Below are 25,242 nucleotides of genomic sequence, written 5' to 3' on the forward strand. Positions count from 1 at the left end.
TCTCGCGACGCTTGGGGGAAGCTCTCGCGAGACTCGCGGGGCCGCCGCCGGTGCGTGGCTGGCGCTGGGGGCACGCGGGGTGCGGGAGCGCGGTCACCGCGCGGCTCCCTCCGCAGCGCCGCGCCGCACCGGGCATCTCGCGGGATTTCCGGGGGAAGTCTCGCGCGATTTGGTCGGGGCGGGGGGCGGCTGGGAGGGCTGAGGGGGGTTTTGCCCCGCCGCCATTTTGGTTGCTGGGTCTGTCCGCCCGTCTGTCAGCCCATCTGTTTGTCCCCTCTGAGCCCCCTCCTGCCCGGGAATGGGGAAGGCAGCGAAAAGGAGGCCTAAGGCCTCCGCGCCCTCCCGGGGCAAGGGTTCCGCGGAGTCAGCCATGGCCATGGTCAGGAGCAACCCCTTCGAGGTGAAGGTCAACAGGCAGAAGTTCGACATCCTGGGCAGGAAGACCAAGAACGACGTGGGGCTGCCCGGCGTCTCGCGCTCCAAGGCCATCAAGAAGGTAAGAGGGGGTCAAAACTGGGGAGGAAGGACAGCAGCTGTGATGGAGAGGCAATAGGCCTGGAGGTGAGAGGTAAATCCGCCCTGCGTGGCACAAATGGTTCCTCACCTTGCCTCATCTCTGCTCACGTTGCTCTGATGGCGATGGAGAGCCTGACAAAATGTCCCTCCCCAGTGCACTGCACGTGGTTCATCGATGCCAGCCCTCATCACGTGTGTGGGAATGAGCCTCTTCTCAAATGTCCCTGGACCAGAACACAGCAGCACGTGTGGTCAGGATGCAAACAGTGGACTAGGGAACAGATAGTTATAACTGTTTGTTATCTCAGTCAGATTTAGATGCTGCAGGATTTTAAGTTTCTTAATGGTGCAATATTATTGTAATAGTGAAAGCCTGGAAGAGGAGTAGGGCCTTACTGCAGTGGGAACTGCGTAGACATGCAAAAACTACCAGTGATTTGGAAAACTTGATTGCTTTTTGGGCAGTGGTTAAATAGTTATGTTATGGAAGGACGTTAGGATGCAAAATAATGCTGTGTCCTCATTGATCTCAACAGAGTGTTCATACAACTTCAGAAGATTAAATCTTTTGTCTTCCACCCATGATCCCTTTAAAACTCTCCCCTTCTTTCTCTATTGGCATCACTAGCTACCTGACCAAAATCCATGCTGCGCAAGGGGAAATATTGTCTTATACGAGGCATCTGCGATTCCAGCCATCTGCCCTATCCTTTAGTGAAGCACTGAAACTGTTTCTGATCTGTCTCTGCAAACAGAACAGGAAAGAAGTAACATTTTCTGTAGATTCTGTTAACACTGAAACACTGTAGTATAAAAGTTTGTCCCTGAGATTCTCTCTGATATGGATATGGAATCTGGATATGAAAACAAAACGGAATTTGAAGCGTGTACTGAAAAGAGAAGTTCTTTTAAAAAATAGTGCAGCAGAAAGAAACTGTCATTTTACATGCATTGTGGGAGGTGATGCATTAAATAAAGTTTTATGAAGAAAAGTAATCAATGAGAGAGGATATCAAATAATTGATAAACAAAGGTGCTTTTCCATATCCAAGGTATTAAGATACATTAATGGACTTGATCATGCAACTTTAACGCTGCTCATTTAAGTATTCTGTGTAGGAAGTAAACAGAAGGTAGAACTGTCATAGTGAAGCCTGGCTTCTGCTGTCAGTTACGGGGGTGTGTGCGAGTTCGGGACACTCAGTGGGGCTGCAGAAACCTGTTGCAGGAAACTCAGCCTTTTCACTGCAGTAGCTTGCAATTCATTGCACTATCAGTAGCAAAGATACCTGTCCATCAGATTCAGTTAACATGTTCTAAATGAACATGGATTTTTTGAATCTAAGCACAGCCAGTATTTTCTTCCTTCAGGAACTATGTACTAATTTCAGCATGAAATTATATTTTAGGTTTCAGTCCTCATTACCGTTTGTCTAGATTTGAGACAATTTAATAGCATTTAATGTCACGTTTGAAGGTCTTCGGGTTTCAATAGTGGGGTAAATCAAATGTTTGTAATGAATTAGATCACTGGCACTGAAAAGTAAACCTGTCTTCATGCTTGTGCCAGAAGTGCGGCACATGCAAGCTCATATAGGTCTGCTAACTTCCTTTTACTTCTCTGATGCATAACCTCCCTGTGCTCAACACTAAAGCAGAGAACTAGATGTATGCACCCTCTTGTTTTTTCTTCATTTTTTATGTCTTAGATGACAAGACCAGAAGAGGTTCAGCTGGCACTGGGGTTTTGTTACTTTCTTTAATATGTTATTCTCTTATACTAAGCTTCAGATTGAAATTAGAATTCTTCAGAAGCAAAGCTCAGTTTTTATATGTGACAAAATGAAGTACAGTGAACAGTGTTTTGTTTTCTTCTAGGCAGCTTGTAAGGGTAGTTATTGACTCTTGAGTATGTCGTATGAACTTCTCATCTCTTTTCATTGTTCAGTTTTCACTTCTCTTTCACTGCATTCTTATCATCTAGATGATATTGCCAGGATACTATAGAGCCTTTCTTGCCTTGGTTTTGGAAGTATTTATTCTCTTCATTTTTTAATTTAATCTCCTTTTTTTTATTTTAGCGTACCCAAACATTACTGAAAGAATATAAAGAAAAAGAAAAGACGAATGTGTTTAAAGATAAACGTTTTGGTGAATATAACACTAAAATAAGTCCAGAGGAAAAGATGATAAGACGATTCACTTTGGAAAGACAGGTAAAGTATAGCAATGGGAATTTGGAAAAAAAAAAATCAGGTTGGTAGGGTTGCCCGTAACAGAGAGTTTTGCAGGCTAATGCTTTCTATTTTATAATTTATATGTTAGGAGCTCTTAAGAGGGAAAAAAAAAAAAAAAGAACATGTTTGTGGGAATACAGAATTTTCCATTAAATCTCTCTGGTTTTGCAAGACAACTTTCTAAAGCAGAAATGTATTTGAGGACATTTGAGCACTGATGTGCAAGAATTTCTCCTACGAAGACCAGCTGGGGGAGTTGGGGTTGTTCAGCCTGGAGAGAAGGCTCTGGGGAGACCTTAGAGCAGCCTTCCAATACCTAAAAGGGGCTACAGGAAAGCTGGGGAGGGATTCTTTGTCAGGGGGTACAGTGATTGGATAAGGGGGAATGGCTTTAAAAGAGGGGAGATTTAGATTAGATATAAGGAGGAAAATCTTCACTCAGAGGGTGGTGAGGCCCTGGCACAGGCTGCCCAGAGAAGCTGTGGATGCCCCATCCCTGGAAGTGCCCAAGGCCAGGCTGGATGGGGCTTTGGGCAGCCTGGGCTAGAGGCAGGTGTCCCTGCCCATGGCAGGGGGGTGGGAACTGGGTGGCCTTCAAGGTCCCTTTCAACCCAAACCATTCTACAGTTCTACGAAGAAAGCCAGTTCTAATTTGATCGATTGGTTTTCTTTGTTCTAGACTTGTTATGATTCGGGAATTGATTTAGAAAAAGGCAACCACCATCAAGTACAATTTGAGATTCCACTATAACTGCTGGAGAACGGCCATTTCATTTGCTGACTAGAGGAACTCTGTAACCTGCTGTCATTCTGTAACGTGAAGTGTATGTGCAGTACCAGCATTTCCACCTCATTATACTCAGTCTCCAGAGTTGAACATCGAGCAGTGCAATATCATTGTCTAGTCGTGCTCTCTGTAGGTTATAGTCAGGTTCATTAGGTCAGAAATGTGATACTGAATCGTTGATGTTAATGGTATACAGATAAAACTTAAGCTTCCTTAAGTTTTCTGAGTTACTTCATTTCTACATTAGTATGAGATGCATCGTGCTCCCTCGGTTAAGGTTTAAGGTATTTGAATGAAAAGATTGATCTGGTAGTGTTCTTAAAACAGCGGAGAACTGGAGTAAGAATCTCGTCAGTTAGCGTTGAAAGTACTGTCTTTATTGATTTGTTGCCTGAAGCTAGAAATCTTTTGTTATTTAATTGGTTTGTTTTACTATTCTTAGCAAAATTATGGAAAGAAAAATATCTATAACCTTAATGAAGATGAAGAATTGACTCACTATGGCCAGTCTTTGGCAGAAATTGAAAAACTGAATGATATTGTGGATAGTGATAGTGACACAGAAGAAAGAGGAACGTTGTCAGGTAGGACATGTCGGCTAATATCCCACTGCTCTATGTTTTTTTCATTGTTGTTTTTGTTGGTGGTACGTGTTCATCATTTGTTCTGTACTGTCCTTCACTGAGGAAGAGTGTTATGTAATCGGCTGGGAAGTTTAAGCCAGTTTTGATTACTTCTTAACCACACATGGAACAGCTGTCTGGATCTTAGCAGAGGTTGAGCTGGAACGACCTTCCTGGCAAGCTTCTTTAATCTGTGGGCTTTTCAGCATTAACCAATACCAATTTTTACCAATATTTAGAGGGTGTTGGGTAGCATCTGAAGTTTAAGTTGCTTTCTTACATCTCTGCACCTAAATACTAGTTGGATGTTGAAAAAACACATATTCCTATCTCACACAAGATGTTTGTCAGCCTGAGGTATGTGGCCAGCATCTCTGTCTTGGTATGGCTGTTTATAGGGATGAGAATAGTACATGGATGATTAAATTCTTTCAATTGCTCCCATTCTCAAGTAATAGGGAGATATTGTCCCAGCAGCATCAGCACTGATGTATGGATTTGAAAAGGATTCACAATTTATTTTCTCTTCTAGCTGAGTTAACCGCTGCTCACTTTGGAGGGGGTGGAGGCCTGCTTCGTAAAAAAGCATCAAGTGGGCAGGAAGATGAGGAGGAAAAACCTAAATCTAGAAAGGAACTCATAGAAGAGTTGATAGCCAAATCTAAACAAGAAAAGGTGAGTTTTTAGCCCTAACGTATAAATTATGCATGGTTAAGAAGGCATTGTGATCTCTGTCTTTGCAGAGTAAAATAGTGGCTTGGAAAGCAAGGTAGATAGCTGTTGAGGAAAAGAGTCTGAGATCCTTGCATAAAGTCCATCTGCCCTTGAAGAAGTTTTAGGAAATGCGTTGGATATCTACCATTCTTTTGTATCTCTAAATCTCTCCTCTTGACTTACATAACTTGTTTTCTGTATACAGCCCGTGTGGCATTCAGTATAACTGTACTGCTTCTGCCACAGAGAGTTTTTACCTTTAAAATATTAAGTATTTGAAATTATTTGCTAGAGACAGCATTTTGGTTTTGTGCTATAAATGCTTTGTCATGTTCAGCTGAACGTAACTGCTGCGTTTGTGTTTTATTTTTCTAGCAAGTGAGGCAAAGTCAGAGAGAAAGTGCATTAGAACTCACAGAAAAGCTTGACAATGACTGGAAAGAAATCCAAACCCTTATGGCTCGCAAAACGCCCAAGTCAGAAAGAAAGGACAAAGAGGTAGAAAAACCCAAGGTAAGGTTTTGGCTAGATTACTGTCTGTTGTTCTAATAACTTGTAGTTTTGACTGTCCTAGTGTCTGATGTGTAAGGCCAAGTTCATAACTTCACAAAATAAAATGTTGCCTGCTGTTCACACTAAGGGAATTTACGGTTTTAAGACAGTTTGGTTAACTGGAAGAATGTAGGGATTTATATGATTTATCTTTTTGCAATTACCAGTTGCTTTTTATTATATATTAAATGTGAGAGAGGTTGCAGGTTGAACAACAAACACTGTTAGCTGAAGGTTATATTTAAGACAAATATATTTTCCTGAAGAATAAAAAGTGTTGAGAATGTTGACTTAGTCTGAATGCCTTTGCGGTGTTTATTGGATAAAACAACTTTGATTTGACAACAAAATTTTCCTTGTTGTGATTTGGGTACTGCCTTTACAAAAAAGGAATTTAAATATTAACCTAAGGAATAAATTTGTTATGGCCTCAAAACTTTTTCTGTTAGTGATAAATTATCCTAAGAGAAATAAACTTTTAAATTTAAGAATAGGCACTGTAATGTGTTGCACTGTTTTTTTTTTTTCTTGTCCACATTTTGTATTATATTTTATTAGTTCCCTGGCAGTAGAATTCATTTTTCAGAAGATTGAACTCCTGAACTGATCTTACGTTAAAATTGATTGTAAATAATGAACAGAATATACTGGATCAAAAGGTTGTATTTTGATGTATTGATTTTTGAGATGCTTCGTAATATGCTGAATACTCCAGTATGTTGGTAATGTGATATCCTAGACAAAAAAATTTGTCAGTGTACTTTGCTGAAAAGGAAAATTAGATTCCCTTGCTTCATATGAATCTCAATTTGACATTGAGAGATGCAGAGTGTGAATTGGTAATGCTCTATAATATTAACGTTGAATAGAAGAAAGTCATCTAGAGGCACATAGGAAGAAAAATTAGTAGAACTGAATTTTAGTGTATACCACTGTATGGTTTAGAGATTTAAACATCTGTCAGGACGTCTGTATTCATAAGTCCAGTACGATCTCTGCTAGTAACTGTTCTGCCATGTACGCTGCTTAAGCGTTACTGAGTATCAGCATCCCTTTTTGTCTTCTTTGAGGTAGACATCTGTGTAACTAATAAGATGGCAGAGACTTAGCTCATGTCTGACAGTATTTATAAAGAGAAATGTAAACTATGAATTTATTAATTTGAGTTGCTCTTTGAGAAAATGGTGTTTTATTAATAAAGATATTTGAAGTTTTTCATTTAATAAGTAAACCAGTTGTCATTTATGATACTATTTGTACATTTTTCAGTTGTGAGTAACTTAAATGGAGGGGAATTCAGGGAGAGTTTCTGTCCAATCATTCGTTCTGTTCCTTATGTTAATACTGAGTTGAATGTTCTTGTGGCTTTCTCTGGACATGGTCTTTGCCTTATTTCTTAAAGGTCTTACTTTTTAGTTGTTATGTCTGGCAGAGGGGTGGCTGCAAAGCAGAATAATAAAACTAAGATAATAAACAACTATATAAATATTTCTTTAGCCTGATGAATATGATATGATTGTTCGAGAACTTGGATTCGAGATGAAAGCAAAACCTTCAGAAAGGATGAAGACAGAAGAAGAATTGGCAAAAGAGGAGCAGGCGCGACTCCAGAAGCTTGAGGTACACCATTTATGGCTTTAGATTGTTTTGTAACCTGTCTTTTGGGAGTGCCCACTTACATTCATTGCTTGACCTTAGATTGAAAGCGGCTGTACTAAACTGCAATTCGTCAGAGGGCGAATTCAGGAAATCTCTGTTTGTGTTTCGTTTGCAATCTGATATAAAAGAAAAAAAACATAGAACTTAGTACATGACTAGTGAGGTTTATGAAATGAGTTGACATTTCTTCAATAAAAATACAGTATCACTTTGCCTATAAATGTTTTAAATTATTCAGAGTTGAGGTGCACTTCAGAAAGGGGAAATATCTTGTTGCACAGAAGTTGAATTACTGCACGGCCAAGTCACTTTCTGCTTTCTTCTGGTGTCGCAAGTCTCCCAGTGGTAGCATGTGTACAGCTTTGCTTTGCATAGGAATAGGGTTCTCTTGGGAAATGCTGCATGCTGCTTCTGCCACGTGGAGCTCTGAGTCCTTTAGAAAGAGTGAATTAGTCAAGAAACGTTTCTTTCCTTTTTCTTTTGGGATCCTAGGGACACATTTAAAACTGTAGGCATGTGATACCTTCATGTTACCTCAGAAAGCTCAGTAGCTAACAGCAGAACAGGAAGATTTTTTTCTTTTCTGTTCTTGTCTTGTTGTTTGACGGACAGTCTAGCTGTCCGTCAGACAGAAGGCAGATTCTGTAGCAGACAGAAGGCAGGTTCTGTAGGCAGAAATGCTTTTGAAAATCGATGTTTCAGATACTGCCCATTGAGTCTATTTACAAATTCAGTGTAACGTTAAAATCCTAAGACATGATTGTGTTTACTGCAAACTTGTTGCACATAGGGGAAACAGATAAACACTGCAGAATCATAAACTGCTTTTAGAAGCTTATGTAGTAATGATGCATTGTCTCATAAACCAAGCAGATAAAGAATAAATAAAATGTGAGAACATAATGCTTTTGTAAACCCAATTTAAACCCTTCCAAGTGTGTGTTATCACTTACATTATTGGATTAGGCTATGAGATCGTACTCTGCAACAAAAATAAGGTATCATCAGCTTTTGCCCGTAGTATGTCAAGTCACTGCTTTTTCTTTTCATTGGGTAGTTGGAGAATGCTAGTTTTCTTCCTCTGATTTTCTTAGCTGTAGAATTTGAGGGAGCTTCCCTTCTGGTGTAATGACATGATTCATGTAGATGGCTCACATCTGTGTATTGTATTTCTTTTAAAACACAGGCAGATCGGCTACGTCGAATGCGTGGAATAGATGAACAAGAGACTAAAAAGAAACCCAGCCACGTGTCAGCTGATGATCTAGCTGATGGGTTTATCCTGGACAAAGATGACAGACGTTTATTGTCTTACAAGGTAAGATTTGAAATTTCGTTTTTTTCAGAATTCTGAAATGAAGGTAGCAAAATTAGTTTGGAAGTGACCTCTGGAGATCTCTGGTCCAACTTCCTGCTCAAAGCAGGGTCAGCTATGAAATCACCAGGTTGCTCAGGGCTTTACCCAGTCTTGTCTTGAAAATCTCCAGGAACAGAGGCTGCATGATCTTTGTGGACAGCCTGATGGTCCTTACTGTGAAAAAGTTTCTCTTTGTATCATCAGTTTGAACCTTTCTTGTTTCTGTTGCTTCTCCTTCTTCCACCATGTACTGCAGTGAAGGCCTCTGGTCTGCCTTTTCAGTGACCTCCCTTGTAGGAACTGGAAGACTGTTGTTTGGTTCCAGGCTGAACAAGCCTGGGTTCCTCAGCCTCTCCTCAAAGTGTGGGTTCTCCAGCCCCGTGATGATCTTGGTGGCTTTTTGCTGAACTTGCAGAAGTTTATAAATACCTTTCTTGTATTTGAAGGCCGAAAAACTGGACGCTGTATTCTATATGGTTATAGAAGTGCTGAGTAGAGGGGAGGAGAGGGGAGTAGTCGTTTCCCTCTATACTGCTGTTATCAAAGTACCCTTCAACACTGTTAGAAGGCTTCTGGGCTGAAGAGAGGGCCTTAGTCCTTGTAGGCCCTTCTAGCCTTTTTTTATTTTTTAATTTGCACTATATTCAGTGCAGTTTTCACAGAATTTCAGCCTGAGAATGAGTGAGTTTCTGAAAGAACCCTTTCCTTGTGAAGTTGCTCTGATAAAGGTGGCAGAGCAAATACAACCTTAAAGCTGATGTAAGAGTCACCCTGGCTGTGGTGTACATGTGCACATACTGATCCTTTTCTTACATGTGAGTAGCAAGGGAATTGCTGTTGTCCTCAAAGCACAGAACGCAAATTGTGGACGTGAATTTAAATTGATAATTAAGAAAATCAGGATGAGAACAATTATTTATCTGATATACTATTTTAATACATAGAAGTAATTTTAAAAATATATTTTCTAACCAAGAATGCTTCAAAAATTTTTTATATCATCTGCTAGTGTTCTTTACTTTCCTGCTGATTATTTTAGTCCTCAGATATTACCTCTTCAAGTTTCTTTAAGCTCCTTGGAAATACCCCACTGTTCTTATACCTGTATGCACATTTTCTCCTTAAAATCCCTTCTTGGCTGGCACGGCTGCCATTCGCTGCTCGGTCAGGGTAGCCTTTAATGAAAGTTTTCCATGGTGATTCTGGCAAAGTGCTGTTACTTTATCAGTGTTTTAACTGGCTTATTTTCTCTACTGGCAGGATGGAAAAATCAATATTGAAAATGAAGAGGAAGAGGAGGACAAAGAACAGGAGGAGGAGGGGGGGGAGGAAGAGGAGGAGGAAGGGGAAGAAGAGGAAGGTGGGAAGGAGGATAATGAGAATGACCAAAGTGAGGAAGAGTCTGCTGCTGAAGATGAGGAGGATGTTGCTGCAGACAACCACTCTGATCTTGAATCTGACCTTGAGAGTGAAGAAGAAGCTGCAGGAAGTAAAGAAGAGAAGAAGGACGAGACAACTGGAGATGAGTCACAGAATATGGAGGGACTGGATCCAAAAATGGAAGCTGCGAAAGCAGAGCTTCCTTATACATTTGCTGGTAAGCAAAGGACGGACCCAGAGATCCATATTGTCTTTAAGGGGTTTATAACCAGTCTCTTTCTCTCTCCTGCAGGATCTTAAATATTCCTGCTCATCTATGACATTTTGCTTTGTAACCGTCTCCTACTATTCCAAGAGGAGTCAGTAGCTCCTGTTCTTAGTGATTAGCACTGATCATGCTGTGAGCAGTGGAGAACGGATCTGTTTTGCCCCAGAGCTGTTTCTGCTGCTTCTAGCAGCCATAGGATTGACAAATACGTATTGGGGGTTAAAGCAGAAAGATCTGTGCTCATTTCTGAAGGCCAGCAATGCATCCAATTCAAAATGCTAGTGTTTTGCATAAGGGAATCTTAAATAGTATTCTGTTATCTATATTTGCATGAGGAGAGGTTTCCTTCTCTAGTGTTTGGACTGGCATTTTTGTCAGAGAAGATGCTTAGAGAAGCGGGACTCTCAGGTGTAATCCTTGTGATATAACATTGCAGTATTTTTAAATGGAGACACTTGAAATTTGACTCTTTTTGGGTCTGTGCCTAGGAGGAAGGAGGTAGGGTTGTTCCAAGCACTACACAAAACATTCATTAACATTAAGTAGCTAATACAACTAGCTCTTGTCCTAGTCTAGGTTTCTCTAACAAAATGAGCCATTACAAGATTGAACAATCTTTCAAACAGCTTCCATAAATGCATGGTTTTTTTCATCAAAAGGAGATAATACATTACACAAACCCTTTAAATAGCATTCAGATTTTGTCTTAGTCAGAAAATAGTCACATTAAAATAACTCAAACAACGGAACCAGTTAGGATGCTTTATAGCACGTTAACTTATGCAGAAGACTGGAAATAGGTCTTTTTTTTTTTTTGTACAATTATTTTCCATCAGTGGCAAGTTTCTTACTTTTTTAATATCCTTTCACACCAAAGTTAGTTAGATGTGAATTAACCATGGAGCTAATTGCATTATGGCAAATTTATGGTTGAATGTATGCTTAAGTTTAATTCTGATGCATTGTGTGGGTGTCAGCATTGTTATGCTCAGCCTAAGCAGCAAATACAGGATGAATTGAATCTTAATTGTTGATAAATGTTTACCTTATTTTCTAACTTATGTTCATAAGTTATGTTACATACATATTGATAGGTTATTAGTGTTTAAAATGTTACTATTTAAAGACTGTATGGTATCTTTTTTTGTAAAAGTAACACTTTCAAATTGGAAACTTTTTAGATGATCACTTTAATTAAATATCCTAAGTTTGAGGTTTCGTCTGGTCAATTTTTGTTTTTACATTGTAGTTCCCGAATCCTATGAGAAATTTAAGTCTTTATTGGCTGGAAGAACAATAGAGCAACAGCTTATTATTCTGGAAAGGATTCAGAAATGCAATCATCCAAGCCTTGCAGTGGGAAACAAAACAAAGTTGGAAGTATGTTTTTTGTTTGTTTGTTTTGTTTTGTCTTGCATTTTAAGGTTTGAAATTAACTTTGAATTCCTGCGTAAGTTTTAGTAAGTATTCGGGAAGCAGTATAAAATATATATGCTCCTGTGTTGTGGATAGCAGTAGAATCAATGTACCGTGTGTTTCTTTTCTGACTTTGGTATCACTGTTTTTCTATGCTGTTAAAAAATACCTGCAGTGAAAGAACATTGATAATTTGTAACATGCTGTGCTTCTTGCAGAAACTGTTTGGCTTCCTTTTGGACTATACTGGGGAGTTAGCAAACCTGGATTTACCAGACCTCAAAGCAATTGACAAACTCATCCTGTAAGTAGTAAATCCTGTTGACTTTTGCTACATTATGGCTTTAGGAGAAAAGCTGCATAGGGTGAGGCATTTTGAATGTAGTTTTTTTCAAATAGTTCTCTTGGGATTGTAGGCAGCTGGCGATTCTCTGGCTTTTTAGTGTTTTAACTCTGCTTCACGTATTCTTTGAGCTATTAATTGTACCAAGGCATTTTCAAATTCTTGATTTTTATTAATTTTTGATCTGTAAAATGTTTTTCACAGTTAGTGAATAAATGATATACCATGTGTGCATGCAAACTTCTGTATATGGAGTTATTTATACTGCTGATCAAGGACTTGAAGCTTTGCAATGACAGTCGCTGTTGCCCGTGCAACCTTACATGGGTTTCCATTCTGTAATTCACTCAGGTTTGGAACTAGATGAAAATGGAAATAAAGAGTGTTAAAGCAAGCCCATGTAAATGTTCCAAAGAAGCATTTTGCAGGAATTAGTCAATTTGGCATTGTTGTCTTCAAACATGTAATGGACAAAGAGACTCAAATTTGTCTCAGGGGTATTCAGCAAAGTATGAGGGTCAATGGACACAAGTTGCAACAAGGGAAATTCCAATTAGATGGAAGGAAAAATCCTTCACAACAAGGGTGTTGGATGTCAGAACAGGTTTCCCAGAGAGGCTGTAGAATCTCCACCCTTGAAGATTCACAAAACTCAACAAAACTGCAAGCAACCTGGGGCAGCTTTGAAGTTAGCCATGCTTGGAGCAGGGGTTTCCTCAAGATGATCTCCAAAGTTCCCTTCCACCCAAAACTAGTCTGTTATTCCTAGCTAGACTTTGCAGGCTAGACAACTTTCTTTCAATGAATTATTTGTACACAGCATGAAATAAAAAACGTGTATTATATGTGTGTTATATATCTATATGAAATAGTTTTTAAAAATCTGTTTTGTGCAGCTTTAACATGCATTGCTCTGTTGCAATCATCAGCAAGAGCACTAACCTGCTGATAGTCACACATGCTGTGCCTTTGTAAAAATGTCTAAACACATTTTGATTGCTTTATAGAATAGGGATTTATTAATATCACTACAATCATTTTAAATGAAAATACTGAAAAGCAGATGCAGGCTCCTGCCTGCATCTCCCTGTAGGCAGTGTCCACGGGCCAGCAACTGGCCTAACTTTGTGGGTATTTTTTTTCTCATTTTAAGTAACAATTTTGTTAATTACATTGCTGCCTTTTTAAGTGCTTTTCATTGTCTGAGAGTATTTTGAGTAGAGAGCTGCCTAGTATTATGTGCCAGTTTACCTTTGTACAGTAAAATGAAGAGTTAGGCGATTCAGAAAGATACGCTTTGATCGTATCAAATGATTTGAGAGTGTATTTTAAAGTTTTTAATTTCTTAATTTTTTATTTAAGATTTAGAAACCACCAAATCAGAGATCAGATTTTTAGTTAAGATCAGTGGTGTAACTTGATCATGACTTAGATTTCTTGTTAATAGGCCGTTATACAATCTCTGCCAGATGTTTCCTGAGGCAGCCGGTGGCAGTATGAAGTTTGTCCTTCGAGACGCCGCGCATGACATGGAAGAAGCAATTGAAGTCAAAGGCCGTGCAACGTTTCCAGGTTTAGACACGGTAACAAACACCTACTGCTAAGAAAATCTCTTGCTCTTTACATGAGTACAGAAATGCTAATAAATGCCAGATGATAGGAAATGTAATTTTGCATTTCAAAGCATATAATAAGTTATTAGCATCTATGCCTTTTTAGGTTTCTTACATTTTAAATTGCCTCTCTGCAGATAACAAAACGTTCTGCAGAGTGGAAATGTGACTTAGCAATGTTAATAAAGGGAAAAGATCTTAAAATTGCTGCTCCGGTTTACGTAGCAGAATATTCTTTGTTTTCCTGATGGCATTTCAATGGGTTTTTCTAGGAAAAAGTGATGTCAGTTATGTCCTGATTTCTTTAATTATGTTAAGTGCAAATATTTAAAAAGTGTTCCATAGGAGTTCACTGTCTCCTAGGTTCACAAGAATAACAGGGAAATAATGTTTGGATATAAAATACGACGTTTAGTACTATTGATATGAGTGATGCTAAATTGATGACTCCAAGCGAAAGGACTGACCTTTCCATCTTGTATTAGTAATACTTCAAAATTTCAGTGGCCATGCTAAATTTGAACACACTCCTTTTTCAGTGTCTAGGTAAACGGCTGTTAGGGAATTGACAAGTGGAGCATATGGAAAATGAGTATTTGATTATTAAAATGTTTCAAAGACCCACCATAAGTTAGTAATCCTAAGGAAGTTACTTGGTTTTGTTTCATCAAGCTGGGAGAGAAATGCTGCCTAATGGAATATTAGGGTATTGAAAGAAAATAGACTGAAGGATTTGCTTGGCTGACTTGGTTCTTACAGCTTGGACAACATTTATATTGAGTTCTTTTTTGAAGAGTCTTTATTCAGGATGTTTTACATTTTGCAGGAAACGTGTTGTAGAGAGCTTGTAATTTTTTATTTTGTCACTGTCACCCTTCAGACACCATTGGCACTGTTGAGTTTCATCCCATTCAGTGGCCTTTTGAGGTTTCGAGCCATCTTTGAGTTTTAGGGTAGAGTTACATCACTGTCTTGTTGCCAAAGCACTTGTTTGAATGAAGGTTCCTTAGACCAGTTGCCTTAGTAGACTTTACACATGGCTACAGTTAATCTAATTTGATCAGGGGTGTTCAGTAACTAAACAGTTCAGGAGAATATTTATTTACAACAGAAACTTCATAGAGGAAAACAGAGCTGAAACAATAAAACTTGACTTGTGTCTAGCTTACTGTGTAAATGTCCACTTAGATCCATTTATAGAATTACCCTGCAGCTGATGTTTAAGATTCTTGTAGTCACGACAGGTGCAGTCACTCACAGCTCTCTGACATTCCCTTTAGTAGGAGTGTACATAATTGCTGGTTAGTTCTCTTGGATGTGTTTGTTACTTGTTACCTGCTAGTGCCTGAGGATCCTGGTTGCTTAATTGTCTGTGCTGAGGACCTGTTGAAATTTGTCACAGGTCTTCTGTGGCCACTGGTTCGTTTCTTTATGTGAGATGAGAGTGTGTGGTTGTGGTGGGCAGAACTTTATCACATTTCCTCATGGAATAAATGGTCAGCGTGGTGGGCATAGTTCTTGGTTGCTCCTCCAGCTGCCTCATTGAACTAACGCAGTGTTAGGCATATAATGGATAGTCCATTTTCTCATGAAACTTAAACAGTCGTCTCAGTAAGTAGGTTGTATATCATATCAGGTTTCTCAATGATGTATGTCTTAGTGTTTTTAGACTACTACATGACAGTTACTTACACATCACAGTTAGATATGTGTAAAATCAATTGGGAATTGTGTCTTACTATATTTTGCCTTTTTACTCTGTTTTATATACCGTCAGCTTATTTATTTGAAAATTACATCTCTACTGTTTCCAACATCTGACTTCTGGCATCCAGTTGTAACTCCTGCTTTTATATACATGAGTCAGCTACTTACTAAGGTATGTTTGTGATGTTGAATCTCAGCATATTGTTCCTTGTTTCTTCCTAGGACCCCAACTATAAGTTATAAGTTATATTGCAATTGGTCCTACTTAAGAGAGATCTGTACTTAAAAATCGTCAGCGTTCATTTTCCTTAAAATCTTATCTAGCACAGTGCATTGCAGTGCAGTTAAAATACGTCCTAATTTTTCTATTCAAATGTCCTGTTTATATGCTTTGAAAGTCTTGAGCTAGTTCTGTTACTGTCACAGACCCAAGTTGCTTTCAGCCAGATGTTTCTTTTTTTCACTTCTGAAATGGATATCGCGCGTAAGTAGGACTGAAATATATGAACAGGTCAGATAGCAGAAACAAACAAGTAAAAAGAACTTATTGTTTGTGATTTAGCACCTTCTAGTGGCTAAACCTCTTCTGACAGACTTTCTGCTCATTTCTGCACATACTTTTTCATGTGTGAAAGGGAAAGCCAGTATGTTTTCATTTAAGTCCAAAGGGTGTCATTTTACAGATCTTAAATGTGTACAACTTATTAAATATTTCTACTTTGCGGGAGATGCTATATTTGTGATGGATAGACATTTACTAATTAACATGATGTGCTTTTTTCTTCTTTTTTATAGTGTCGCATCACAACGCTGCAAGATGTTATTAAAGGTTTATTTATATGCTGTTTGTTCCTGGAATACATCTCTCTCTCCAGAAGATTTGTACCAGAACTCATCAATTTTCTTGTTGGAATACTTCACATATCGCTCCCTAAAAAGCAAGCCCAGGGTGAGTTTGTTTAGAATAAATGACTAATTATTTTTTATATTAGTTTTTTTTTTTTTTAATTTAAATAATTATCTTTCACACTGAGTTTAGTATTTTGAACAAAAGACCAAAATCATCTGCTAGGTTGGCCATCCACAACTTTGATTCTCAGACATATTGTTATGAATGAGATTCTCTAATGTTGGTAGGAAAGAAAGAACTGAAGTTAGTATGGGAAATAAAGTAGCATTGCCCAGAGTGCAGTATTTTGGCAATATTGTTGTTCTAAGTAGTCTGTGTGATTGGACTGCACTTAAAATTCGCAGTTCCTATGGGATTCCCAGTGAGTACCCTGCAAATAGCCTCCCTTATCCACTAATAGCCTTATCACACAGATAAATGAGAGAAATATAACACTGAGTTGGTATTTTTCCTTTTTATGTGTTTGACGAGGATTTGTTGTAGTTTAACAGAAGGCAGCTATCCCCCCAAGCAGAGGATTAGGCTGTGCTGTAACATAACTGCAAACTTAGCAGTCTGTGCAGACAACAGTGAGAATGAAGCTGTCTTTTCAATGGGATCCATATGCTAGCGAATTATTTTAATTGCCAGTCTTTGTCTTTCTATGATTTTTTTTCCTGTGGCGACTCATTTCAAGCTTTAAAGTTATTCTAGATCTGACGCTTCTTACTGAAAAGGTTAGTGACAAAAATTCACTTAGAAAAGCTTTGTCAGAGCGTAGTAACTAATTCATGTGCTAGTATCCCTGGGTCACTCTTGAGCGTCAGCATGCATGAGGAGACTGTAGGCAGGATATTCTCAAGTGAAAAATTCAATGATTTGTCGGCAAATCCTCGCAGAAGACATCTGGGATTTAATGAACTACAGGCAAAATATTACTGTGCTCATCACCTGAAATCTTTGTGCTTAGGGTAGTCATCAGTTAGGTGAGGAAGGTTCAGCTTCTGTTGCTGCAGCATTCCAGTATGTCTTCAGTGGTACTAAGCTGTCTTGCAGCTCCCTTTTTTTCTGCTTTAGGATTTTCATGCCCTTCCATGCTGACAGTCTTTTCTTTTTGTGAATTCTTGAGCTACTAACAATCAGTTTCTCAAGAAGCTTAGTGCTGCAGTTTCACCTTTATTATCTTGTGTGGCTGTACCCTGCAGACTCACCCAGCTCTTTCTCACAGCTTAGCCGTTTCCTCTGAAGTGTGAGCCAAAGTTACACAGCTGGGCTGCATCAGAGCTAAAGCCCTGGATTCTCAGAACACCGACAGCTGAACTCTCAGAAAGAGGTGGGAAGAGGTTACAGAGTGGGTGCATTACACAGCACTTAAAGTATTTTATCCTTTGTTTACCCTCTTAGGAATATATGCTCTATAAAGGTTTTGGGTGCAGTTAAAATACAGCATTTTCTAAGTCAGATGAACTACTTAAAAATATTTAGGGGTGGTTGATGATTTAACTATTTTTTGTTAACTTCTTTTGTATTTCTGCTAATGTTTTTGCACTACTTAAATTTGCATGGTGTTGGTTTCTGTTAGCAGTGAGGAAAAGCACAATAAAAGATATGCTAGAGGCATAGCATTCTCTTTCTGAGAGTTTTTCAATCAATATTGATGTTTTAAAGTTACTAAATATCCAATCGTGTTTTTAAGTATCTGTGGTGGAACTGTTGCTGATAAATGTGATGGTTTTGCCGTCGTCACAGACTATTTTAAAATGAGCTGACAGCTAGTTCTCTGGAATGCTGATATACTATCACACCACAAATTTCTTTGGGTTCAATTTTGACAATAAGTAACATTAGCAAATAGAACTCTTTCTGATTTCATTTTGCAAGTTTGGCCATTTCTCACATGGAGAATTTCTCACATGGAGAAACGATAGAGAATACAACTTCGTAAAAGACTGAAGTACAGGTTTTGACCTGGTTTAGACTTAAAAAAAAGAAAGTAGAAAAGCTGAAGGGGGAGGGAGTGGGAAAGAATTGTCTTTGTTGATAGCCTCAGCTAATGGAAGTGTTAATGAAAGATGCTGTCCTCTCACAAATAAAGCTGATAATAAATTTTTGAAATAATTTCAACCGTAAGCTTGCTGGACTTAAGGGAAAAAAAAACCTCCAGCACAGGGACTGCAAATTATTCTCTACCTTAAACATGAAACTCCACAAATGCTTCTTTCACATCAGTCTGCAAGTGCCATTTGCACAGATCAGCTTATTTAGCACAATGATTCTGAAGTCTTTTCTGTATTGCCAGCCCCAGTGTGTATTGTGCATTTACTTCACATCTTAAAACTGCTTAGCTGGAGTGGGAGGGGACTTTACAGCATGCATCTGAGGGTCCCTGCCGAGAGGTCACTGGAGAGGCTCAGTGCTGTGCAGTAACTGGGAGCTTTCCCTTCTCATGCTCGCTCTGCTGCTTGCCCACTTTCTGGTCAAAGCCTTCTACTCGTAACTCCAATGGGAAGTCCTGTTCCCTTGCCTTTTCCTCTTAAGCATATCCAGTGCTTCACCCTCACTGGCAGTTTAACTGTCCATCCTGTTCCCCACAGGGCAGGCATCTTCTCTAGTCTTCTCTCTCCCCGTACGTACTTGGGATTGTGCCTGTGGTCCATTATTTTAGAAAAGCCTTGTCTGATAAAGGTGGTTTTTGTTTGTTTGTTTTGTTTTAAGGCAGCATGATTAAAAAACGTCTTCAGACGTAATGCTGAGAATTGATTTGTTTATGATTATTATTCTTGGTTTTTAGGCTATACTGTAGTGCATCCGTTCACACCAATGGGGAAAAATTTAGAACTGCTTTTGGTGTGTGATAAGAAGGATTTGGAAAGTTGGCAGAAGCAAAATTTGCCGTTGAGTATTGTGAATAGATTAAAGGAAGCCAGCAGAACAGAAATGAATCATATCAGGTATGTAAGAGTAAGAGCAGTGAGATGTTCTGCTTTATTTTTATGCATAGGAAATATTAATCTTCTGTCAGAACATTACGCAGAGCATTCGTTGGAGTGCTCAGCCCTTCCATTCCTTTTCTGTACAGCTGTGGACTGATGAAATGATGCAGAGACAGAGGACATGCTCAGTACTTTGAACCGTCATGCTCTTCTGAAGCAAATACTGTATTTACATACAAATATCATGTTAGAAGAGACACTGAAGTAATCAAATCCTAAAGTTAGAAAAGACTACAATTAAATATGTTCATTAAGCACATCTGACTTTTTTTTTTAATTTGTGCATCTGTTATACCATAACTTACTTCAGGGATAAGTAAGGATTTTGTTGCAAAGTTTAAAAAGAAAAATTACTAATTCTGTTTTGAAGTGTGACACTTCTAGAACCAGTATAAAAACCTGTTACTCAAGCAGCAGACACAGCATTGGCTGTGCTCTGTGCGCTGACATAAAGATTTGTTGCTAATGGATTTCTTGGGTATTTGCTTGCAGTAAAAGTGAAATTTTAGTCTGAATTGACAACCAGAAACAGCCTTGTAACTGGCTGGGTCAGGCAGTCTTAATAGTAGACACTGATAATGCTGCCAAGTTTAATTGCTTTGATTAATTTTATTGGAAAATCCAGTGCAATTTTTACAAGTGAAATGTTTGTATTCTTTTGTACATCAACAGGTTATCGTGTCTAGCCCTGTGTTTTGATCTCATTAAAAGATGTGCAGTTCTGTATGAGTCTTTACCATCATTCCATGAAATAATGCATCCTGTCAAAATACTTCTTACACAACATGTGCCAGTGAATGAATATCCTGAAAAAATGCAGGTATGTGTTCCTTAAGAATGAAATTAAGAATGACATAATTGGTTTGATTGGTTCATTAATAAATTCAGTGATCTTCATCTGTGGTTAAACGACAACAACAAAAAGTATAAGCATCAGTGAGATGTTCACAAGGGTCAAGCATTTGCCTTAATTGTTCTTCAGAAATCATAATGATGTTTCTTTGGAGAAACCAAAGAAGAGTGGAGAATATTAAGAAAGTATCTTTTTCATTGTATATCTTATCCCTCTAATTGAGGAGAACAGCACCTTGAGCTGTAATAATGTAGCATTCTGTGGCTTAATTTATAAGACTAGTAGTCTGGTCATCCAGTTGCTCCTGTACTTTTGTAATGAGGATGTAAGACCTTACTACAACCAATACATGTACCAAGATGATGAGATAGTATTTGTAACTGTCTCAGAAAAAATAAACTAAATATACCTGGTCAGCTACCTCACTTAAGTGAGGTCAGTTTTTATTTGTCTAACAATGAGTTTGAAGTATACTTTTTAATCTGTCTTTTCTGGATATAACAGAATTGGCCTCTCCTCAAAGAGGCATCATGAAATGTCCTTAGAGAACAAGATTTTGTAATATAGGTGATGCAAAATGGCCTATTTTTTTATCATCAAAATAAAATTAACAGTCATCCTTAGAATGACTCTGAAAGGCAGGCACTTGAATTTAACTGGCTTTAGTCTTGCTTATTCCTCTGTTAGGTGAAACTGTTTGCAGACCTTTCTTATTGTCCATGTTACCATCTTAATAGAATTGCTGAAGTGTTTAAAAATTATCCAGCCTGGAAGGATTACAGCATTTCAGTGTTAGCAATGTCCTAAAGAAAAGCAATAATTTTACTTGGAAAAAGAACGTGTGGGGAGGACATTACTTTTAATTAAATTTACCATAAGTTGTGAATTATGGTGTCTCTGAAACACTTTCAAAGTTGTAAATTGATTTGCGTTTTCAGGAATGGTATCACGGTGCTCTGAAAGAGCTAGAGAACAAAGCAAAGCACTATACTCCATTGGTCTGTGAGAAAAAGAAGCCAGTGCCATTGAAACAGTATACGCCTAAGATCGTGAAAGTGTAAGTAAAGCAATGCTTAGTGCAAAAGAAAAAGTGTATGCGAAAGAAAAAGTGTATGTAAACATTGAGATTTTCAGTAGACTAAACAGATTTGGAAAACAGGACATAAACCAGCTAACTGTTTCTTTGTTGCATTTTATGCACAAACTGCAAAGGACCAGCTACTTGGGTGGTAGGAAGGGAAAGAAGAAGAAAGGAGGAATTCTAAGAAATAGAGCAAAGATTATCTTGAGAGGAAAAACTAGCACTGGAAATCAGCTCTTGCCCATATAATCAGTTAAAAATTAATAAATTTCCAGTTGAGAAGGGGTTGTTATTATCTGATGTTTTACCATGTGCTCTGTAAAAGCATTTCAGTCTCAAGAACAATAGTGAGTTGTTCATAAAAATCATGCTGAAGTATATAAAGGTAAAGATGGGTGGTGAAATTTTGAGGGCTGTTTCACTGGTGCAGTAGATCAGGCAAAATATTCCTGTACTCTGTATCATGGAACATAACAAATAATGTGTCAGATTAAGCATTCCTTTAGGCATACTCGATTGCCCCATTCCTCATTCAGGAGCAATTTTCTACCTTTCAACAGTAGCAATGACAAAAAACATGGAGCTTTTTTCTTTTTATAGACCTTACAGTGATCGTGTGCACTTTTCTATTCTGGTTTGGAATTAAATTTAAATAACACTAATTTCCTTTTGTAGATAATAGAACTGTGTTCTGATTCAGGAAGTCTGCCTTATATTGGCTGCTGACTCATTTAGGCCTGTTTGTTATCTACAAGGGCATAACTGCGTCTTACTTATTCTGCTAATTGAAGAGGACAGCTTTCCTCTGCCATACACATTTATCACCAAGTTAACTGATGAGACCGTTTCTTCAGAATTCATCTGTAGAGGAAGTCTGCAAAAACTTAAGATACATTGGGAGATTCCATCTTTCTCCAGACATCTTTTATTTATCTGCGTTAGCTTTTCAGTCTTAACAAAATGCAGGCTACATATGGGGGGGATTGAAGCGTATCTGTTTTCTGGAAAATGTTATCTGCTCGTCATCTGCGTGATGATGACATGCGGTTAGAAAGTCTGGTGAGCGTTTTTCCAGTATGTTCACTGAGGCAGCTCCTTATTTTGCAAGTCGATTACATAATACGCAGGAATAAAAATACCGTTAGTGTTTGGACAAAAATTCACTCCTTATATACATGAAGTCCTTTTTGGTAAGGTGTTCTGTGCTCACATACACACATTTTCATTTCAGTTTAGAGTTTGGAAGAAAGCAGGGAGGCAACAAGAAGGAGCAAGAAAGAAAGCGGTTGATTCACAAGCATAAACGTGAATTTAAGGGAGCTGTTCGTGAGATTCGGAAGGATAACCAGTTCCTGGCTAGAATGCAACTTTCAGAAATCATGGAGAGGTAATGTAACCTTTTCTTCAGCACCAGTTTAAGAGTTGTTCTTCTGTCCATTTCTTTGCTGTGTGATGAGACCGACAAGAACGATCAATACAAAACTTTAAATAAATAAAAGTTGACAATTTAGGGAAAACAGGTATTTTTGTTAGAGATTATATTAACTTTCAACTTCGCAGTTTCATTTCGCTAGTTAAGAATATGCAGAAAGTTGTTATGTAAAGTGTATGTCAGTGAAATTTAAGATTTGTGGGGCTTTTTATAAATTAATGATTACAGTCTAAATGTACTTACTTATTTTCCCTAATATAATCTCCCTGAAATATTTAACATGTTTATTGTTTGCTTTACAGAGATTCAGCCAGAAAGAGAAAAGTGAAAGAGCTTCTTAGTAGCCTTGCTACACAGGAGGGTGAATGGAAAGCAATGAGAAGGAAAAAAATGAAGAATTAATTGGGACTATCTAAGGACAGAAAGTTTGGTTTTACTGATGTATAAAATGACCCAATTCTATGGCTTTTGCACAGATTTTAATTGCATTTGTTGGACGTATTCCTTTTGAGGAAAACAACATCATCAGATCTGTCTGAAAAAGTGAACCTGCTTATTGGATAAATCCACAGGTTTTCGTAAGAAAAAAAATAAAATAACATTTTTGTATGTGGTATGCTTCTGTTTATTTTAGCAACAGTATATTTGGATAAATAATTAGAATTCTCAAGAGTGTGTAAACAAGTTTTAGACTATTTTGAACAAAAAAGAAATGTACAGCAAAAATCCTTGGTATTTCTTTAATAATAACTGCAAGCAGCTCAGGTACTGGTAGTATACCTGTAACTTCAGCGGTAACATTTTAATTAGTCTGTAGCATTGGGATATTCTAATTCTTGGTGTTGGTGGACTAATGGCATTGGTTTTCAAGCAGAAGTCCTTTGTTGAAGTTGTACATCAATTTTTTGTCTTCAGTAATTTTGGGATCACGTTTAGCTCTGAAATTCTCAATGATCTAGGGCAGTTCACTGTTTCAGCATAAACATAACAGTCTGATTTAAGATGACAGTGGCATCTTTAATTCTCTTCCACTTATTTTATCACTTATGTCTAATTACTGAGAATTACTGAGAATCGTGAGCCCAGCACGACTGTGGAAAACATCTGCTCTTTGGGTAGAGCCAATAAATACTTGTAATGTTCTTTTTTCAATTCAAAGGTGCTGGTGTAAACTAGGTTAAGATTGAGGCATCCGTTGAGAAACGGTAATCCATTTGATAGACTCAGTGACAGCTTTTATGCAATGAAGAAAATTATAGTATTTTCTTGCAAAGCTTACAAAAATGAAACACCATTTCACATTAACGTTCCAGGTTCAGTGTAAAGAACAAACTATGAAGAAAATCTTAGAACGAATGAAATAATTGGCCAAGGTTCTTTGCAAACAAACAAAAACAAAAATATCCTTCCATTTTCAAACACTCTTCTGAGATCTGATCTCCTATGTTTTGGCCAATGCGTAACTCAGAAATGGCAACACTTACCCTACTGTTCATGAAGAAAGACACAAACACTGGCAGTAAATCTGATTTAACAGATAGGACTGCTTGTTTCAGGCTGGCTTAGAACATGGTGTTTGTGGTGTGGTTTTTGTTTTTTTTTTTTTTTTTCAAATGAGACTTGGAAGCAGGACTAAAACTAGGATGGGAGGAGTTGAAACAGTCCAGCTTTGCATTAAACTAATGACAAAACTCTCTTTGCAAGACAAGACTTGTCAAAGGTTTTCCTGTGTATGTTCCTTAAAAAGAAAAAGGCACTTTACGTGAAGAAAATGCAGTACAACTGTAACAAGGTAATTAATGTGTGAATATCATCAGATTTTTTGGCTTACAAAACCAGTTGTATTAAGTGTTAAAACAGTCTGAATACTAAGTACCAGTGGGGGAGCTAGTCGTGTCACATAAAAGTAAAATTTCTACGTTTGAAATCCATTCACTCTTCTGAAAACAAAATATATTTTCAGTTAGCCTTTCCAACATCAGTAAAGCTAAACTTCAAAGAGATCTCAGAAGATTAGTGTGCCTCCTGTTTTATTTCCATTTGGCACAGTATGGAGCTTTTCTTTCCTCCTTTGCAAAAAATAATAATAAAAAAGTAGATAATCTTTAAAAACAAAACTTCTTGGCTCAAGCCAAGAACTTAAGACTGAAACAATGAGAAAGGAACTAACTTCTTATTTCATACTATAAATCAGCGTTTTCAGTCCGCAGTTTTAGTCCTAGTATATTTGTCCTTTGCAAAAATAAACTGACAGAAAAGTATTACAGTTTATCTGACTATTTTTCCAACAGTAAGTAGCTTCAGAGGATTTGCCCAGCAGGGTATTAGAATCACAGAGAGGCTGACAGCTGCATTTTGATCCCAGGGCGGTGATTTTTTGATGCCACTTGCAGCTGCTTATTCCTCAGTAAGGGAGGGAAGAAAGAAATATGGGAGAGACACAAGATGGGATGATGGTGTTTGTGGAAGAGGACATTTATTGGGACAAGGAGCAGGAATATTTTAGGATGCTGAGGAAAAAAGATAAAGGACAAAGAAACCTCAGCTGATAAATTTACAGGACAGCTATGGAATGCCAGATATGTTTGAGTTGCTGAATGAAAATCACAGCATGCACTTTTACTAATGGCTGTCAATATTTACTCACAGGTTTATGATATATTAAAACTGATACTGGTGCATAACATGTAGTGTTTTACATGAACAGGAATGCAGGATTAGCTTGTCTTGCCTCTGTAATGATCAGTAAGGTCTGATAGTTACCATGGCTGGGCAGATGTGGTGCCCTGGTACCACAGAAGGTGGTAAGAAGGTCTGGGCTT

General features: G+C 38.0%; 1 protein-coding gene across 1 annotated transcript; it reads left to right on the forward strand.

The window, feature by feature from the left end:
• Positions 1-14: 14 nt before the first annotated feature.
• Positions 15-23,029, forward strand: NOP14 (NOP14 nucleolar protein). The gene is made up of 18 exons (XM_080590573.1): positions 15-496; positions 2,598-2,732; positions 3,983-4,124; positions 4,696-4,838; positions 5,253-5,390; positions 6,927-7,049; positions 8,275-8,406; positions 9,706-10,042; positions 11,343-11,473; positions 11,728-11,813; positions 13,300-13,435; positions 15,243-15,344; positions 15,968-16,121; positions 18,853-19,012; positions 19,727-19,874; positions 20,846-20,964; positions 22,220-22,375; positions 22,723-23,029. The coding sequence occupies exons 1-18, from the start codon at positions 299-301 to the stop codon at positions 22,820-22,822; spliced, it is 2,640 nt and encodes an 879-aa protein (XP_080446699.1). The 5' UTR covers positions 15-298; the 3' UTR covers positions 22,823-23,029.
• Positions 23,030-25,242: the final 2,213 nt, after the last annotated feature.

Source organism: Anser brachyrhynchus, assembly GCF_964034855.1.
Source record: "Anser brachyrhynchus genome assembly, chromosome: 4".
NCBI lineage: Eukaryota > Metazoa > Chordata > Aves > Anseriformes > Anatidae > Anser > Anser brachyrhynchus.

Bases quoted from the DNA above. Each gene is read 5' to 3' on its own strand.
- NOP14 (XM_080590573.1), top strand. From the start codon at position 299: ATGGGGAAGGCAGCGAAAAGGAGGCCTAAGGCCTCCGCGCCCTCCCGG. The intron at 4,125-4,695 runs GTAGGACATGTC...TTTCTCTTCTAG, and splicing joins AGAAAGAGGAACGTTGTCAG to CTGAGTTAACCGCTGCTCAC. The intron at 15,345-15,967 runs GTATGTTTGTGA...TCTTTTTTATAG, and splicing joins TGAGTCAGCTACTTACTAAG to TGTCGCATCACAACGCTGCA.